We start from the raw sequence: 19,772 nt of genomic DNA, 5'->3' as shown, positions 1-19,772 counted from the left end.
CAATTAATATCAATCCAGTAATACTCAGTGATCATATTATCCAGCTTTTTGAGTATTGACAAGTGATGGCCACGATTGACAGATGCGGCACAGAAGCTGGAAGTTGGAGACAGGAATTTATCTGGAGTCTGTCCACTCACTCGAAGTGGCGGTTGAGAGTTGCTGCTTCTCTGCTGCTTTTCCTTTGGGGTGGGATGCAGTTTGATTTTTTGTTTGTTTTAAATGTCATCTTTTAATTATAGTTTGGATAATGATGAAGAGAAATGCAATTTGGTTATGAAAGTAAATCTTAAAAGGCTCACTGTCTCCTTTATCTACTGCTTAAAACAACTCCCACTAGTAAAGAGTATTTCATTAATTGTCATTACTTGGGAATTATAGAATTAGAACAGCTGACATTTCTTTTATCATTCATATATTTAAGTGACAGTGGCATTACTTACTCTAAATTAAGTTCCTTTCATGGTTAAAAAATGATTACAGTGTGACAAGAAATAGGGCACTATTAACTTTTATTTAGAACAGCAATTTTTCTAATTGAGGTATGAAAGCACACTTTTTCAGGCTACAAGGCAGCAAGTATTATTCCTTGGTTTCATAACGGAAAGAAAGAAATACATCTAACTTAATACCTCAGGAGTTTTTGCTGTGGGTTAAGATGTTGGAAAGGTGCATCAGTGGGTTTTGGGGTCCTCCACACGCAGAAAGGAAGAAAGCATTCCTTCAAGCTGCTTATTCAAGTATTGTAGCCAGGGGGCCTTCCCTACCATAGCGAGGGGCTGGCCCAAGTGACTCTCTCAAGTTGGAGCCTACTCTGCAAATCTGTGTTTCATGGCAAATGGAATCAGAGTAATAAAGGGCCAGTGGTATCTGTCAAAGAGCTGTGTTGACCCTGTCACCTAAAGGCAGTACTCCTATCTTTTTGGCTCAGAGAACTTACTGACCTTCTGTCCATTTCTGCTCTTTTTTTCCTAAAAGACTATTCAGTTCTAGTTAGTGTTTTGTTTGTGGCCCTGTTTTGATAGTTCTTGTAAATAGGGAAACTTAATGATACATTTAAAGCCAATAAAAACATACCCAAACACTAACTACTCCATACAGCATTTGACAGTTTCCTTAAATACCTATTATGGACATAACTCATCTTATGAAAATGGGTGTATGAAGAATCTACATTTAGTTGAAAGTGATTATTGAGTTCATGACCATCTTTTGTGCACTTAAAAAGAGATTTTGTTTTTTAAAAGTCTCATCTGCAAATTTGGGGAACGTATTGTTACCTGAAGCTTTGTATGCAATTTAAAAAAATGCAACAAATAATCAAAGAAAGCAATTTCTATCTCAAAAATGAAAAAGTGGTCAAAGCTAGTAAACTGTTGGCAAGGCTAACTTTGGCTAAATGAGAACTTATTTTTAATGTACGGCATAACATGCTTAATTTTCTTGAGTTCTGGCATATTAGACTGAAATGGGAGGTAAAGGGATAAAAGATATAAAAACTATACTCCGGGGGCTAGTCAAAGGGAGATATAAGAGGTGGGATATAACTTCTTGATCGATTATATGCAAGTCAATATATTTAGCTTTCAACTCTTAGTAAATGCTAAACAAGGCATGAGTATTCCCTTTATATTTTCTTCTTTTTTTTAAATCATCACCGGAGGTTATGTTTTTATTGATTTTTAGAGAGGAAGGGGGAGAGATCAATTGGTTGCTTCCCTTGACTTATGCGCCTTGATTGGGGATCAAACCCACAACCTGGTTATGTACCCTGACCTGGAATTGAACTTTCTGGTGAATGGGAGGACACTCCAACCAACCCAAGCTGTGCTTCCCTTTATATTTTCAAAAGGTCTGAATTACCCTGTACTATTCCAATTTGGTTAACTGCATTTCATGTTTCTACCTCCATATGTTTGCTTTTACTTTTCTCCCTTGTTGGACGATTTTTGCCTTTTTAAACCCCACATGTCATGTAGACCATACTCACCTGATTCTTCCAAATCATTCTTGTTCAGCCTACCTTGAAGTGAACATTCTTTGAGAACATGAACTCTAGAGCTACATGTGGCTCATATTCTAGATCTGTTGTTTATTAGTTGTTAGACTAACCCAATGCCATTCCCAGCCCCATTTTCCCTTGCATGTAGGAGCAGCCAAGTGACAGTTCTGGGCAGTGAAATGTAAGGGGAAGTTTAGGGGCCTTTGGGATAGTTTTTGTTTCCCTATGAAAGCACAGGCATGAGAACTACTAGAACCATTCCTTCCTTCCTCTTGCCTGTAATGTGATGACAGCAGGTGGATAGGCCATTTGCAGTTATGAAGTCACTATAATAAGGATGAAAACTAAACTAAGGATGGTGGAGCAAAAAGAGAAAAAACAAAAACAAAAACAGGGCTCCTTGATGCCATCCATGAGCTGTTGTACTGAACGTGGAAATGGCCACCTTGAGAACCTTGTATGGAAATGAAACATCTATTACTCAGGCAATTATTTTTTAAAAAACATATATTTTCATTGGTTTTAGAGATGAAGGGGGTGGAAAACAGAGAGAGAGAGAAAGAAAGAGAGAGGGAAAGAGAAAGAAAGAAACAGAGAAACATCAATGATGAGAGAGAATCATTGATCAGCTGCTTCCTGCACGCCTAACACTGGGGATCAAGCCTGCAACCCGGGCATGTGCCCTGACCAGGAATCGAACTGTGACCTCATAGATCGCGCTCAACAACTGAGCCATGCCTGCTAGGCTCAGGCAGCTCTTAATAAGATTTTCTGTAGCTCACAGCCAGAGCTTTTCTGGGTAGCTATGTAATCATGGACAAATTAGTTAACTCCCTCAACTTTGGTTTTGTCATCTATCAAGTGGAACTAATAATAGTGACCTAACAGAGTTGATGTGAGGATTAAATGAGTTAATGTTCTTCAACACATGGTGAGCTGATAATTTTTTTTCCAGTTCCTTTCTTCATGTAATATTGTTTATCTGGAAGCATATATTGAATGGTTTTTCACAAATATAAGCACAGTGAATATCTGTTGAGTAAATTAAATGATTATCAAAATAAAGTAGTCAAGCAGACTTTGCAAGACAAGCTACTATAGTGGCGTTCGACAGATTTTTAACAACTGAGACAGTGGAAAGGGAATTTATCTGATAATGAAGGCATAATTAGGAGAGAAAATTTTTTTGAAAAGTAGCTCTGGGCGATAATATCAGTTTTCCATGGTGGTGGTAGGTTTAAAAATAGCCACCAATTCTAACCTTACCATTAATTTTTTCTCTACTTGTTAAATGTAACTTCACCATGTGATTTGTTCGCTTTGGCCAATAAGGATAGTGGTAAATTTGATGCATGCAGAAGCTTGAAAGCTTTGTACATTGAAACTTGCCCTCTTAGTGCAATTAGATCCTTACCACCACCACGTGCATGAGCCTGAGCTAGCTTGCTGATGAGAGAGAACCAAAGTGTCTAGCCAACAGGCAGCCAACACCAGACCTGTGAATGCCAGCTGACCATACATGCATGAGTAAATCCAGTTAAGCTCAGAGCGCCAATCTTATTGAGTTAAATGAATATTTGTCTTAAACCACTGAGTTTTGGAGAGGTGTATGCAGCAAGAAATAACTGACATAAGGGTTGTTTTTGGAATCCCTGGTGCCATGTGTCTCCAGATGTGATGCCTAGAGGAGGGGAAAAGGAAAGCATATCACTTTTGTGATGCCACTTTTCCAGTTGGGTTCTAGAACCTAAATCTAATCTTGAAGAAATATTAGACATTGTCAAATTGAAGAGCATTCTGTAAAGTAATTGGTCAGGATTCTGCACAATGTCAATGTCTTACAAGATCAAGAAAGGCTAAGGAGCTACTCCAGATTAACGGAGATGAAAGAGACATTACATCTAAATGCAAAATGTAATCCTAGACTGGATCCAATACTGAAGGGGAAAATGCTACAAGGGCATTACTGGAACAATCCACAACATTTAAATATTAACTACCCATTAGATATGAGTATTACATTCATGTGAAATATCATGAATTTGATAGCTGTGTTATGAATACATAAGAGAATATCTGTATTCTCATAGAGTGTTCTCACCCTTCTGTAGTTGTACCTTTTTGTGTTCAGATAAAGTGAGCACTGCATGTGAGCTCGTTAGAACTATAAGAGTGAAACCAAAATCAGCGTCATTAATTCTCAACCCATGATATCAAGGCACCAACACTGGACACTGCTGTTTCTCTTGTAGGGTGGTTTCCATGGGGAGTGTAGAGTTCCTCTACTTTGAGTGTTGATCCGCCTACAGTGGCCATCACATTCCTCTAGCTTGTTGACATTAATTTCTTGTGCACTTGGGCTTATCAGTTCTCCTCCTTAAGGAAGTTTATTATGAGGCATAGCTGTGTTACTACCCTTCCAGACTGAGGTGGTAATACTAACTCTGCATGTAGACATCTATTATTGCATGTATTCCTGAGGAGTGTACTCCCTCATTGTTAGACCTGTTGAAGAAATAATTGAAATGTGTTACATGGCTGTCTTGTTAGGGTCATATTCTTGCTCTGATAAGAGTTGAAGTCATACTTCTCTATCGGTAATGCTAGTTGGTATGTTAGTCTTTCTATACTTTGGGGATGAATCTCTCTAACATCCTTTGGTTTAATTTTTCTGAAATTTCCTGTTTGATTCTTGATCCACTTTCCCCGGTTATTTTAGGGTTTTCATAATCTTATTAAGATCCTAGTTTCTAGGTCTGGTGCCATCAGGAATTAGACCCTAGGTGTACACATCTTCCACTGATACATGATTGTTAGACTTTAGTGAAGGCAACTGCAGACCCACATAAAAGCTTACATTTGCTATTTGTTTGGAGTCCTGAGAGAAGGCTTTGAGAAGAACATATTTTATACATTAAATTTACTCTGCCTCCTAACAGGGACTGTTTTACAAATAGCTCTATATCTTCCCACTATTCTTTAGTATATCAAGTTTTAGGGCAGCAAGAAGCAGAAAACATAGATAGCAGTGGTTTAAGTCACACAGACTTTTTTTCGTTCATTTAAAAAACTAAGAAGTCCTAATGTATAGATTGCAGGACTGGCTTTGAGAGGTCCAGGCTCTTTAAACTCACCTACTCCTCTCTTCTCAATACACCGGCTTTCATCTGCCAGCTTGTTACCTCCTGGCCACATGTTGGCTGCTACCTCTCCAGGCATCACATTCTCATGACAGTATCTAATGCATAAAGGAAGATGGGGAGAATTCCAGAGGGCCTATATCTGAGAAGAAACTCACCCTTGAGCACCCTAGCAGATTTCCTCTTGCATCTCCTTGGCCATGCCTTCGTGTAGAGCAGTCATTAGGAAATAGGGGCGCCCTCCACTTGGGTAGGTACATTGCTGTCCAATGGCCGCTTAGAAGGCAACCAACACTGTCCATGACACCCACATTAAAGTTCAAGAAGCAGAAGGATGCACCCAGCTGGTGTGGCTCAGTGGCTAAGCATTGACCTTTGAACCAGGAGGTCACAGTTCAATTCCCAGTCAGGCCATGTGTCTGGGTTGCAGGCTCAATACCCAGTGTGGGGCCTGCAGGAGGCAGCCTATTGATAATTCTCTTTCATCAGTGATGTTTCTGTCTCTGTCTCCCTCTCCATTCCTCTGAAATCAATAAAAATAAATTTAAAAGAAGCAGAAGGATGCAAATTCCTAGGGCATAGATCCCCAAGGGAAACTGGAGACATCTATAAGGAAGAGTCTCGGTGGACAAGACCATTGGGAATTACTTCATGTACTATTGATTAGTGTATGCACCAGAGACTGTTGTCTCCTTATTAATCTGTAGAAAACTGAATTCTAGAACCCCAGGGAAAGGAGGGGATGGTCCAGAGTGAGATTTTTAAGATGGGTGTAAAGGGTTTGTGGTGGTTGTTTGAGCTGATTAGAATGCAATCTACCTCAGTCTGTATTAAGGACACTATTTTCATGATATGTAGAATCTGGTTTACCATCTATTCCATATCATGGAAAGGTTCCTTTAGAAGAGATGCCTTTAGATTGTGTGAAGGACTTATTGACAGAATGTGGGGCCAAGGATATATACAACAAGAGAAATTCTTCAGGCAGGAGATCGATCTTTGGGCACAGCTTGAAAAGTCAATTATCCAGTGGCACGTCTCTGAGGAAACAGTTCAAGAATTGTAGCTGGAAAGCAAGGGATCAAGGACTAAGTCAGTGGTGGAAAGACGAAATCAGAATTTATGGAGCTGTGCTGGCCTTTCTCTCCCTGAGTCTGGATGTGCCCTGTCACAGTGGGATACTGCGGGGCTTTTATTCTTATGTGGCTGTCATCGTAAGTAATGGTCAAGTGAAGTGGAAACTTTTGTTTAACACCACTGCTAAATATAAGCCCTATCACCCAGCCAGTGTGGCTCAGTGGTTGAGTGCTGATCTATGAACCAGGAGGTCACAGCTCGATTCCAGGTCAGGGCACATGCCTGGGTTGTGGGCTTAATCTCCAGTGGTACAAAATTACATTAGTAAGAATTCCTCATTGCTACCCATCCCGAATATTCTGTTTAATTGAGATGTTTCTCTCCAGTCTGTAGACTTGAGTTTACTGGAACTCTCTAGTATTGGAATGGGGGAAAAATACTGCCTAAAACCCTGTCAGCTTGTGAGCACCTAGCAACAAATTACAGCTGAAGAGTGCCAAAGACCTGAAAATTAGACCTGCCTGGCTGACACTATCTGTAAGTGTCTAGTTATTTATGGCTCACTTTCTTCCATAAAGAATTTGAAGTGCCATATAAAAGTATGTACCAGAGGATAAAATAAATTGTTGAGATAATCAGGACAAAGAAATAAGGTTGAAATAAAACTGGGACAAGAGTCACACAGAGAAATGTACCCTGAACACTGGTATAGTTGTAGAGGTGACCTGCATGGTTGGCTGTAAGCTTCCAAGGGCTCGAAGTAAAGAATGTATTATAGTCTATTATGTAACTCAGGATACCCTTAAAATGAAAAAACAATCCAGTTGTTCAAGAGAAATAAGCCTTTTGTGTTGCCAGTTTCTTAGGCATATTCTTAGATCTGATTTCAGTGTATTTCATGAGCCTCATAGGGGGAAGACTATGTCAGCTGCAATAAGCACCCTTGACAAGGAGTACCCTGCAAAATGCTGGGGTACAGTTCAGAAGAAGCAACTCTAGATAAGACCAAGCCAAAGTATTCAAAGGTAGAAATTGATAGAGCTCAGCAAATAGATGCCATACTCTTTATTTCAACCCTCCATGGTAATTGTCACACGCAGGTTTTTTGATAAGAATGATTGTGAGAATCAAAGGTTGTAAACAATGGTAGGAAGCTGGAGTCCAGCTGCTCCTGGTTCCTAGTGAAAGTCTAGTTCTTAATCTTTGCACAAGGTGGTTAGGATTTCATGTACTTGATGGAATGGCCCCTTCACTGGCTTAGCATTGGATCCACTCAGGTTTAGTGGGTTTCCTATCTTCAGAAGAGGTCTGGACCTGTCTCTCCTAACAGCCAGAGGGGCTGAGGCCCCCATGCATACAATGGATTTTTGTATAGTGTGATTTTCCTAAACTCACATATTAGTAATCTTTGAAATATATTCCTTAGGAATTTTTATATAGACAGCCATACTACCTATATATATAGTTTTACCTTTTCCTTTCCAATCTGTTAATCTATTTTTGTTTTTGCATTATCTTTATTTCAAAGGCTTGGAATTCAGGTTAATAGAAATAGAAATAGGAATAGAAATAAATAGTGAGAGTAGACATCCTTGTCTTCAACCTGACTCTGAGGGCAAAGCAACAGTCTTTCAGCACTGAGTATAATATTAGCTGTTGGTTTTTATTGTGTCTTTTATTAGATTGGAGAAGTTCCCTATGTTCCTCATTTGCTGAATTGTTATTATGAATGGATGTTGAATTTTTGTCACTTGCTTTTTCTGTATCTATTGAGATGATCATGTGTTTTCTTTTTTAACCTGCTTATGTAATCAATTATTGGTTGGGTTTTCATATGTGGACCTAAACTTGCATTCCTGGGATAAATCCAGTTATGATGTAGTGTCCTGTCATGTATTACTGGATTCAATTTGTTGATATTTTGTTAAAGTTTGTTTGAGGGGGGTGGTTTTTGGCTTGTATGTTCATGACATATATTGGTTTGAAGAGTTATCTTGTAATATCTTTATCTGGTTTTGATATAAGTGTAATGCTAGCCTCATAAAATTTTATTTTTTTTCTAGAAGGGTTTTGTAGAATTAGTACTTTTTCTTTTTTGACATTGTAATAGAATTCACCAGTAAAGCCATCTGGGATTCAAGTTTTCTTTGTAGGAAGGTTTTTTAATTGCATATTAAATATATTTAATTGATATAGGATATCTATTTCTTTGTAATAAGTTTGATAGTTTGTTTCAAATTTGTATATTTTATATAGGTCATTGATAGTTATTGATATAGTTGGCATAAGGTTTATTCATAATATTCCTTCTAATATTGTCCTTCTAATGTCTCTAGAATCTCTATCTTTATTCCTGACTTTAGTAATTTGTCTTTTCTGTTTTTTTGTTTGTTGTTTTTTATTTTCTTATTAGTCTGGCTAGAAGTTGATCCACTTAATTGATCTTTTCAAAAAACCTGTTTTTGTTTTTATCAATTTTCTCTATTATTTTTCTGTTTTCTTAATGCTATTTCCCCCTTTGTTTTTCTTAGTTCGTAATTTTCTTTTATTTTTCTAGTTTTGTAAGATAGTATCTTTGAGACCTTTTTTAAAAATATAAACATCTAATTATTAGATTCTAAAACTATAGGTTTCTTTTGAATCAGAGCTTTAGATACATTACACACATATGTGTTTTTTTATTCATTTCAATGTATTTTATAATTTTCTTTTGATTTCTTCTTTGATTTTAAAAGTATGTTGTTTAATTTCACTTTATTTAGGTGATTTTCTGGATGTTTTTATACTGTTGATTTCTGATTTATTTTCACTTGGACATAGGATAGTTCTTGTAAATTTTAATCCTGTAAAATATTTTGAGATTTGTTTTGTGTCCCAGGAATATGGTCTGTGTTTGCAAATGGCTCATCTGCATGTGAGAAGAATTCTGCTGTGGAGCAGTGCCATGTGCATATTTATATGTGACAAAATTACCAGCCTGTGATGGGTCGGGATTTTTAAAGATATTCACTAAAGACCCGTGCTTCCCAATCTATCTGTAACTTATAGCTGAATACTGTTTCCATTTATCTTAGTTGTGTGGCTTTTTCTCATAATCTCAGAAGTCACACTTTCCCCCCACTGAGATTCAAGGGGAAAGGTATTAAAGAATTTGAAGGTGTGTTTTTTAAATTCCCACAGATGATGATACTGATTTTCCAGGCTTAGAAATGTATTAGCTCTTACAGAAAGAAAGAAATTAATTCAGGCTGTAAGGAAGACAGACAAATCCATTTTTTGTAATCATACGATTTTTCTGAAAGTTTGGTACCAGTGTGACAAAAGAGGAATAATTTGTACTTCTTATTACCTCTTAAAAATGAACAAAAACATATGGTATTTTATCTAGCCATCAACATTTCTATTATTTGAAGTAATTCTTGTCACTCTTCATTTAAAAAGGCATATAGTGTAAAGTCTCCCTATTATCCTTCATTGCCCAGTTCTCTCACACCCAACTCTAAATTTAAAACAAAAAACAAAAAACACAGACAGCTGCTGCTTTTAGTTTTTTCTTTGTTTTGTGTTGTTTCTAAATCCTTACCCGAGGATATGTTTCCATTGATTTTAGAGAAAGAGAAAAAGAGAGAGGGAGAGAGAGATAGAGAGAGAGAGAGAGAGAGAGAGAGCAAGAAATCCACGTGAGAGAAAAACATTGATCAGTTGCCTCCCATACCAGGATTGAACACACAACCTTTTGGTGTAGGGGTGATGGATGCTCCAGCCAACTGAGCCACCCAGCCAGGGCTGCTGCTTTTAGTTTTTTAAACCTATCACAGACTATCTACACTAATAAAAGACAAACACGCAAATTGACCGTACCTTCGCTACGCCTTAAGCCACACGCACCAGCCAATCAGAGCGACTATATGCAAATTAACCCAACAAAGATGACGGCCGGTGGCCGGCAGCCACATAGCTGGAGCAAGCAAGAGGCTTGGTTGCCCCAATGATGGAGGAAGCCAGGCTTCCCAGCTGCCACAGCCGGCTCTGAGCTCCACTCAAAGCAACAAAGTTTCGATTATAGAAGGTAAATAAACCCCAGATACCTGCGTTAAGCCGGCCGTGGCCACGGAGCTGGAGCGAGCAGGAGGCTTCTCTCCTGCCTGCCGTGGGCAGCTCTGAGCTCCACTCAAAGCAACGAAGTTTCAAATATAGAAGGTAAATAAATCCCAGAATAAAATTAAAAAAAGAAAAAATGGAGAGGCTTGGAGCTTCTGTCGCTGGGAGGCTTGGCTAGCCTGAAAACGGCCCTCAGCTCCTCACCCAGACTGGCCAGGCACCCCAGTGGGGACTCCCCACCCTAAAGGGGGTGTGGCCAGGCTGAAAACAGCCATCAGCCCCTCACCCAGGCTGGCCAAACCTCCATTGGGTGAGGGTCCCCACTGTGGGGGGCCTTGACCAGCCTGAAAACAGCCATCAGCCCTTCACCCAGGCTGGCCAGGCACCCCAGCAGGGACCCCCCCACCCTGAAGGGGATGTGACCAGCCTGAAAATGGCCCTCAACCCCTCACCCAGGCCAGCCAGGCACCCCAGCGGGGACCCCCACCCTGAAGGGGGTGTGACCAGCCTGCAAACACCAATCAGCCCCTCACCCAGACTGGCCAGGCACCCCAGTGGGATCCTCACCCTGATCCGGGACACCCTTCAGGGCAAACCAGCCAACCCGCACCCATTCACCAGGCCTCTATCCTATATAATAAAAGGGTAATATGCAAACTGACCCTGACAGCAGAACCACTGGGAATGACAGTGGGGCCTTGACTTACGAGTTTAATTCGTTCTGTGACTGAGCTCGTAACTCAAATTACTCGTATGTCAAATCATTAAAGTGAACAAGTGAGACACGTGATGCTGGGTTGATGTTGTAGCGTTCACTGTGACGTTCACTGCACCAACTAGCGGTGGAGTATCTGAAGCTGGCTCGTAATCCGAATTTTAGCCCTCAACTCAAAGCAGAAAATCGGCCGAGAGACGGCTCATATATCGAAAAACTCGTTAGTCGGGACACTCGTAAGTCAAGGCCCCACTGTACTCATTAAGTTATAGATATTGGGCTCTAAATGATTAGTTTTACCAAAAAATTCTGTAAGAGCTAAAAAATTTTATAATTGAGGGAAAAGCCTCTCACAAAGCAATGTTAACATTGCCACCTACCTTTATTATTCTTTTTATTTGAAAAGACTTAGCAATTATAATAAGAAATGCTTTAAAGTTGTTTTAGAATTATTATAACCCTTGAACATCACATTTTGTTTTTATTTTTTTACATTGCAATTCTCATTTGTACCTATATTAAATATTAGTATTAAAGTACATATTAATTTTCTCATAATTTTGACTAACTTCTTATTTAATAAATTTAATAAACATTTATTCATAGAACTGATTTTTAAAATGACTACTTTAAATGTACTATGATTTTTAAGACATTCCCTAATTTGGGGCACCTAGGTTGTTTTTATATATTTGCCCTTACAAATAACACTGCTCTGAGAATCTTCCTTCATTTGTCTTTTTCCTTCGTTGAATTATTTCCTTAGGATAAATTCCTGAGTAAAATCGTAAGAATAAAGAATATGAGCATTTTCATAGATCTTTATATGTATTACCATGTTATTTTCCAAATGTCAAGGGTATTAGAACCGCACAATGAATGACATGGGGGATACAGGACTGGCCAATGTCATTTAAAGAAAATATTCTTTTAGTAGATAAAAAACAGTATATCACGATTATGTTAATTTTCATGTCTTTATTTAGTCAACAGCTTTCTTTTTTAAAGGTTTTCATGCATCAATATAAATTACTCTGATGTGTTTTGCCTCTCTCTTCAACTGCTCTCCTAGGCAGCTGAAGTCGGCCAGGAGTAGTGCACACATTCCTGTGACCCCGTTGTTCTTGTGGTTAAATGGGGGGTAGGGGGAGGGTGGGAGGGGAATAAGGGAAGGCGGAGCTGGTTGGGGGGAAGTCAATGGGGAAAAAAAAAGGAGACATATGTCCTACTATTTGTAATACTTTAAACAATAAAAAAAAATAAAAATAAGTACCTTCCCCTCCTCCTCACTTCTATGTTCATTCCTACTCAGGAACACAAGGGCACTCTGAAAATTAGCCAACCACTTGCTCTTCTTTCACACAACTTCCCTCCTACTACTGAGCCAGTCTCTCTTTCTGTATCTTTCTTTTGTGAGCTCATTTAATACTTTTATTCATTTATCTTCTAAACCAGGGGTCCTCAAACTTTTTAAACAGGGGGCCAGTTCACTGTCCCTCAGACCATTGGAGAGCCGGACTATAGTTTAAAAAAAACTATGAACAAATTCCTATGCACACTGCACATATCTTATTTTGAAGTAAAAAAAACAAAATGGGAACAAATAAATATTTGTATTTGCATGTGGCCTGCGGGCCGTAGTTTGAGAACCCCTGTTCTTATCAGATATTCAATGAGGCTCACACTTCTCTATGACCTCTGTTGTCATACGTCTGTCCTTGTTATTTTATTTATAAACTAGGGGCCCGATGCACGAAATTCATGCAAGGGGCTTGGCCCTCGCAGCCCCGGCTCATCCGGAAGGTCATCTGGATGGCCATTCTGCTGTTCAGTCTAATTAGCATATTAGCTCTTTATTATATAGGATGATTAGTTTATAAGGTGGTGGCACCTGGCCAGAAGTTGATCCTCTCCGTAGGGTTTTACCTGCCCCAACCTTGCACTCTCTGTGTTTCCAGAGTCAATTCCTAACCCTTCCTCTGCTGCACCTTCACCTTCACTAGCCACGAGGTTCCTTCAGTCTGGAATTTCTTTTCTCTTTCTCCACATTTTGGATCTGTATTAGTTTTTTATGCTGGGTAAAAAAAAAAAAAAATCAGTCTTATACTTAGTGGTTTAAAACAGCACACATTTGTTATGCCACAATTTCCTTGCATCAGGAGTCCAGGTACAGATCAATTGGGTCCCATGCTCAGTGTCTCAACAGGTTGAAATAAAGGTGTCAGCAGGGGCCCTAACCAGTTTGGCTCAGTGGATAGAGCGTCGGCCTGTGGACTGAAGGGTCCCAGGTTTGATTCCAGTCAAGGGCATGTACCTGGGTTGTGGGCACATCCCTAGCAGGGAGTGTGCAGGAGGCAGGTGATTGGTGTTTCTCTCTCATCGATGTTTCTTACTCTCTATCCCTCTCCCTTCCTCTCTGTAAAAAATCAATAAAATATATATTTTTTTAAAAAGGTGTCAGCAGGGCTGTGTTTTCGTCTGGAGCGCAGGGTCCTCTTCTGAGCTCATTCAGACTGTTGGGAGAATTAATTTCCTGTGACAATGGGAGTGAGGTTCCCATATCCTTGCTCAATTCCTTGGGGCCTCCCTCAGGTCCTGCCACATGGCCCTCTCACTTCATGGCAGCTCCTAGTCAGCAGGAGAATCTCTCTCGTTTGCCAAGGTGGGCTCTCATAGAAAGTAACCTCAGCGTGGGAGTGAAATCCCGTTCCATTCACGGGTCTCACCCACACTCCAAGGGAGAGGTTTACACAGGGCAGGGATCTTGAGGCCACCTCCTCCTACCTAGGGTCCTGCTCTTCCTTTATTGTGCTGTTGAAATTATGTTCCTTTCGTGGACCCTTGTCATAGCCTCTCCAGCAGTACAAATTGCTCTCTCACTTTCTTCCTACAGCAGTGCCTGTTTCAAGTCTCCTGTCTTACTCTGCCTTAGCGCTCATGGCCCTGCCATATCTGAACAGCACACTTCACCTTTGCAGTGAGTAGTACTAGATGTGTGTTTCACCTTGGCTTGCTCGCTCTCAGAGTATTGTTGAGGTGGCTCCTCTGAGTAAGAGTTGTATTTTGCTGTTATTGACAGTTCTTAAAGGTCTGGCACACATTTTCTGAATGTTAACGGTCCACTGTGGCATGTTTTGAAACATTTGCCTGTCTAGTAAGCCACTTAGGGACTTTGTAACCTGAGCATAGTTATGTTTGAATCAGGGCAAACAAGGATTATAGAAAAGTCATGTGTCAGAGACAGGAACCAGGGCTTAAAAGAGCCTAGAATCTAGTCAGAAATGAGTCAATATTAGAGACAGTATGAGTCCAAAATGTCTCAGTGAGAGCAGTAAGGAATGTGGGGAGCAGGGGCAATCTAAGTTTGGGCATTGCCTTGGATGTCCCCGCAGCTCCTACCCAGTGCCTTGCCACTAGTAGGCACTCAACAGTGTTATTGGTTAGTTACCAGGAAGTAGTATGTGCCTGTGAAGGCTTTATGATTTTTAAGTCAATTGTTTTATTTTGTTTCCTAATCATAGCTGGTGCTCAAGATAAAATTGGCTGGGCCTTTGGCCTAGGATTAGAAAGACTGGCCATGATCCTCTATGACATCCCTGACATCCGCCTCTTCTGGAGTGAGGATGAGCGCTTCCTGAAGCAGTTCCGTGTGTCTGATATCAACCAGAAGGTGAAATTTCAGGTAAAATAACTTGCAAGGATCAACTAAATTAAAAAAAAAAAATGTTTGAAAGAATGGTGGGGGTCATGCATTTGAAAATTGAATTATTGAATTTAAAAATAATGTGAATTTGAAAGTAGGTTTTTTATAGAAGTCCATAAACACCCCACAGGAGTTCATAAACCTCCAGAAACTGTATGTGGAAAAAGACTTATCAAGCTTTTTAGTCTAAGCAGAGAACCAGTTTTGGGCTTTCTTGATCATTTTATTATCGATCTTTATATCTGATGATACTTTAAAGTTTAGTTTTTCTGATCCTATATAGACACATTAGTTTCTTATGATTAGTTTGTAATGCACACCTTCTTCATCATTTTACTGTCACTCTGTGTCTTTATATTAAAAGAGTGTCTTTTATAAGCACCATAGAGTTGGGTCTTTTTTGAAATTCAGATTTAATTTGAGTGTTGAATACATCTTACATTTAATATAATTACATGGGATATTCTTGGACTTAATTCTGTTAACCTTTTATTCCCCACCCCCACCCCATTTCCCTCTTGTATTCTTTATTTGGAAATTATGGTTTTTTGTGGGGGATTTTTGTTTATTTTTATATCTCATTTTAGTACCCTTATTGCTATTTAGTTTCACCATTTTGTATTATTTTAAACGGTTATTCTAGATTACAATATGCATAATTAACTCATCTCACTTTACCATGAGTAACTATTATACAACATCATGAAACAGTTAATAACTTTACAATAGTGTAATTCCTTTTACGCCTCCTGTTTTTTTGTATTATTGTCATATTTTATTTCTCCATATATTATAATCTCACAATATATTGCTCTATTTTCTTCATATAGTCAGTTATCTTTTAAAGAAGTTTAAAACTATATTGTTTATATTTCCCTCGATATTTACCCCACACTGATTATTCCTTCTGCTGATCTTGATTTTTCTTTGTGATTATTCCCCTTAAGTCTGAAGAACTTCTTTTAATATTTCTTGTAGTACAACATGAATTTTTTCAGCTTTAGTTTGTCTGGAAACACCTTTGTTTAACGTTTATTTATTTTATTCTATTAATTTATTATTATTTTATATTTTTATTTATTTCAGAGAGGAAGGGAGAGGGAGAGGGAGATAGAAACATCAATGATGAGAGATAATCATTGACCGGCTGCCTCCTGTACACCGCATGCTGGGGATAGAGCCCGCAACCTGGCTATGTACCCTGACCAGGAATTAAACCAGTGACCAAGATCTTGTGCATGGGTTGATGCTCAACCACTGAGCCACACCCACCGGGCTCACCTTTATTTTTTAGGAATATTTTCCTTGGATATGGGTTGTCACTTTTTATGTTATATTTTTTTTTTTCCTTTCAGCTCTTTAGAGATGTTATTTCACTGCCCGTATCCTTTTAGTTTGGTTTTCAGCAGTTTGACTTATGTGTGATTTTCTATCTGTTATCCTCCTGAGGTTTCACTGTGTTGGATTGTCTTTCAACCTCCTTGAAAATTCTCCTCTACTCTCTCTTCTAACAATATACTCCTTCTTTCTTTTCCTTTTCAGACTGTAACTTCATGTTTGTCAGACCATTTGGAATTATGCCATAGAACTCATGCTCGGGGTTTGTTTTTATTGATTTTTTTTCACTCTGTGCTTTATTTTGGATAGTTGTAAGTCTTCTCTCTGTGTTTACTAATTTTTTTCTATTGTGTCCAGTTAACCATTAGGCTCCACCAAGTAATTAATAATTTCAGATATTTTACTTATTCGTCTACAATTTCTACTTGCTTTCCTTTAAGAATTTTGATTACTCTGATGAAATTCTCCATCTTTTCACCCCTTCTGTACATTTTCCTTAAATTCTTTAGCATTTTCATAATACTTATATTAAAGTCCTTGTCTATTAATTCCAACCATTTAGTTATCTATTATTCTCCTTGTATTCTTTTATTTTTTCTTCTTACGCGTCACATTTTTTCTGCTTTTTCACTGGTTTTACTTTTGAAATTGTGTTTAAAAGAATGCATAAGCCTTACACTTTCTCCTGCAAGGCGACTAAAGGGATTAGGCCAGATTTCTTATTTCTAATCAGGAACTAGGTTTCCCATCTGATTTGCTCTGGATGGTGAGATTTGGCCCTGCAGAAGTTTGTGATCTCTGCATGTAAAATGATAAGATCTCTCTCTGCTTTCCACCCAGTTGCTAACTTCTTCCACACCAGTCAGTGCTTGCTGAGCAAAAAATATTATGAAGGTGAATTGGCTGGCAGTGAAGACTAACTGTCTCCCCATTTTCCAATCTGCCACACCAACCAAGGACTGGCTGATAAAAGTTTGGCTAATTTCTCCTCTCCAGTGAAGTTTCTTTACCAAGAGCAGGCTAGCTCTTCTGACTACTCAGGCCCACATGGTGACAGCAGCCACCAATGTCTGTTCACCCTCAGAGGGCTCATCTCTCTGGTATTTCATTCATTTAGGCTTGTAGCCAGATCTCTTCAATATCTTTTATGGCAGATAATATTTTTAAAGTTATTGATTTTTCCTTGTTACAGTGGGACTGAATATTTTTTGCGAACTTTTGCATCCTAACCAAAAGTTAATCATTGATTTGATTCTTTGGTTTTATTTTTAATGGCCTTTTACAAATTCTGATTCCTCCCACACCCTCTTCTTTGGCAACCATCAGATTCTTCTCCATATCTATGTGTCTGTTTCTATTTTCTTTTGTTTATTCGTTTGGCCTTTAAAAAATTCTATTTTTTTTTAAGTAATCTATTTATAATCTAGAAACAGGACCTTCTACATAAATTTGGAATAAAGACCCATCTAAATCATTAAAAGTAAAATCTGGCTAAGGAGCTAAGTTTCTCTCATTTAATTTTTCATTTATTAAGTCATTTATTTAATCATCAAACACTGATGGGACACCAACCAACATTATACAGACCAGTGTGCTCTGTAGTGTGGTGGGCAAGCACAGATTAGTAACAGTTGCTATCACAGTTAGTGGCATAAGTCCAGTTTTTATTGTGTTCACAACTGTCTTCCCTTAGGAGACACAGAGATATCCAGGAATAGATATGGGTCTCTTGTATTAAGTGTCATTTAAAAAAATCTTTTCTGCCTTCAGAGTTGAAATCAGTGTATGCATAACTGTACTAATATGTAATTTACATTGTTGCCTTTGTATAATAAACTTAAGAACTTCTGATGGGGCAGTTAGGATTTGATTGCTGAAATCATATATGTCTGTAAAATACTTTTTAATTTGTAGATCACAGAGAACTAGTTCCTAATTATTTACTTATAATTGGTATCTATTAATTATATTCTTGGTTAGTTTCCTATTACTAATGTAACAAATTACCACAAATTAGCAGATTAGAACAACATTTCTATTATTTTACCATAGTGGAGTTCAGAAATTCAAAATCTGAGTGGCTAAAATTAAGGCGTCAGCCGGACTGGGTCCTTTGGGAAGCTCTAGGGGAGAATCCACCCCTTGCCTTTGCCAGCTTCTAGGGCTGTCCTTGTTTCTCACTCATGACTCTGTATTGCCTGTTCTCTTCTCTTTCCCTCTGTGTCACGTCTCCTTCCCTCTGAACTTTTATCTCCCTCTTACAAGGACCCTTGGATGGAGCCCACCAAGATTATTCAAGATTAATCTCCACATTTCAAGATCCTTTCTTATTTACATTTGTGAACTTCTTTTTGTCTTTTTTTTTATTATTATTATTAGTTAAGGTATTACAAATGTGTCCTCATCCCCCCCATTAACCCCGAACCTCCCCCCCCTCCCCCCGCCCCGCACACTCATGCTCCCATCCCCCTGTTGTCCATGTCCATTGGTTTGGCTTATATACATGTATACAAGTCCTTCAGTTGATCTCTTCCCCTTACCCCCGCCCTCCCCTACTTTCCTTCTGGGGATTGATAGCCTGATCGCTGTTTCTCAGCCTTTGGGTCTGTCCCTTTTCATCAGTCTATGTTGTTCTCTATAATCCACAAATGAGTGAGATCATGTGGTATTTATCTTTCTCTGACTGGCTTATTTCACTTAGCATAATGCTCTCCAGTTCCATCCATGCTGTTGCAAAAGGCAAGAGTTCCTTTTTTTTTACTGCAGCATAGTATTCCATTGTGTATATGTACCACAGTTTTCTAATCCATTCATCTGCTGATGGGCACTTAGGCTGTTTCCAAATCTTAGCTATGGTGAATTGTGCTGCTATGAACATAGGGGTGCATATATCCTTTCTGATTGGCGTTTCTGGTTTCTTGGGATATATTCCTAGTAGTGGGATCACTGGGTCAAATGGGAGTTCCATTTTTAGTTTTTTGAGGTAGCTCCATACTGTTCTCCACAGTGGCTGCACCAGTCTGCATTCCCACCAGCAGTGCACAAGGGTTCCTTTTTCTCCACATCCTCTCCAGCACTTGTTGTTTGTTGATTTGTTGATGATAGCCATTCTGACAGGTGTGAGATGATACCGCATTGTCGTTTTGATTTGCATCTCTCGTATAATTAGTGACTTTGAGCAGGTTTTCATATGTCTTTCGGCCTTCTGTATGTCCTCTTTCGAAAAGTGCCTATCTAGGTCCATTGCCCATTTTTTTATTGGATTGTTTATCTTCCTTTTGTTAAGTTTCATGAGATCCCTGTAAATGTTGGAAATTAAACCCTTATCAGTGGTATCATTGGCAAATATGTTCTCCCATGTAGTGGGTCTTCTTGTTGTTTTGTTGATGGTTTCCTTTGCTGTGCAAAAGCTTTTTATTTTGATGTAGTCCCATTTGTTTATTTTCTCTTTAGTTTCCATTGCCCTAGGAGCATTATCAGAGAAGAAATTCCTTCGGCATATGTTTGCGATTTCGCTGCCTGTGGATTCCTCTAGTATTTTTATGGTTTCCCGTCTTACGTTTAAGTCTTTTATCCATTTTGAGTTTATTTTTGTGTATGGTGTGAGTTGGTGGTCTAGTTTCATCTTTTTGCATGTATCTGTCCAGTTTTCCCAACACCATTTATTGAAGAGACTGTCTTGACTCCATTGTATGC

The 19,772-nt window shown here is 38.8% G+C and overlaps 1 protein-coding gene across 3 annotated transcripts in view; it reads left to right on the top strand.

Annotated features, from left to right (window-relative positions):
- FARS2 (phenylalanyl-tRNA synthetase 2, mitochondrial) overlaps positions 1-19,772 on the top strand; it is a 590,825-nt gene that overhangs the window by 323,330 nt on the left and 247,723 nt on the right. For 2 of the 3 annotated variants that reach the window (XM_036347895.1, XM_036347894.1), the window contains exon 5: positions 14,557-14,717. In XM_036347895.1, the coding sequence (XP_036203788.1) occupies positions 14,557-14,717 (161 nt within the window). Of the gene's footprint in view, positions 1-13,928; positions 14,013-14,556; positions 14,718-19,772 lie in introns of all 3 variants that reach the window. The other variant, XM_036347892.1, reaches the window with a different exon arrangement.

This window comes from Myotis myotis, unplaced genomic scaffold (genome assembly GCF_014108235.1).
Source record: "Myotis myotis isolate mMyoMyo1 unplaced genomic scaffold, mMyoMyo1.p scaffold_m19_p_2, whole genome shotgun sequence".
NCBI lineage: Eukaryota > Metazoa > Chordata > Mammalia > Chiroptera > Vespertilionidae > Myotis > Myotis myotis.
This window is presented reverse-complemented; position numbering and strand designations above follow the sequence as displayed.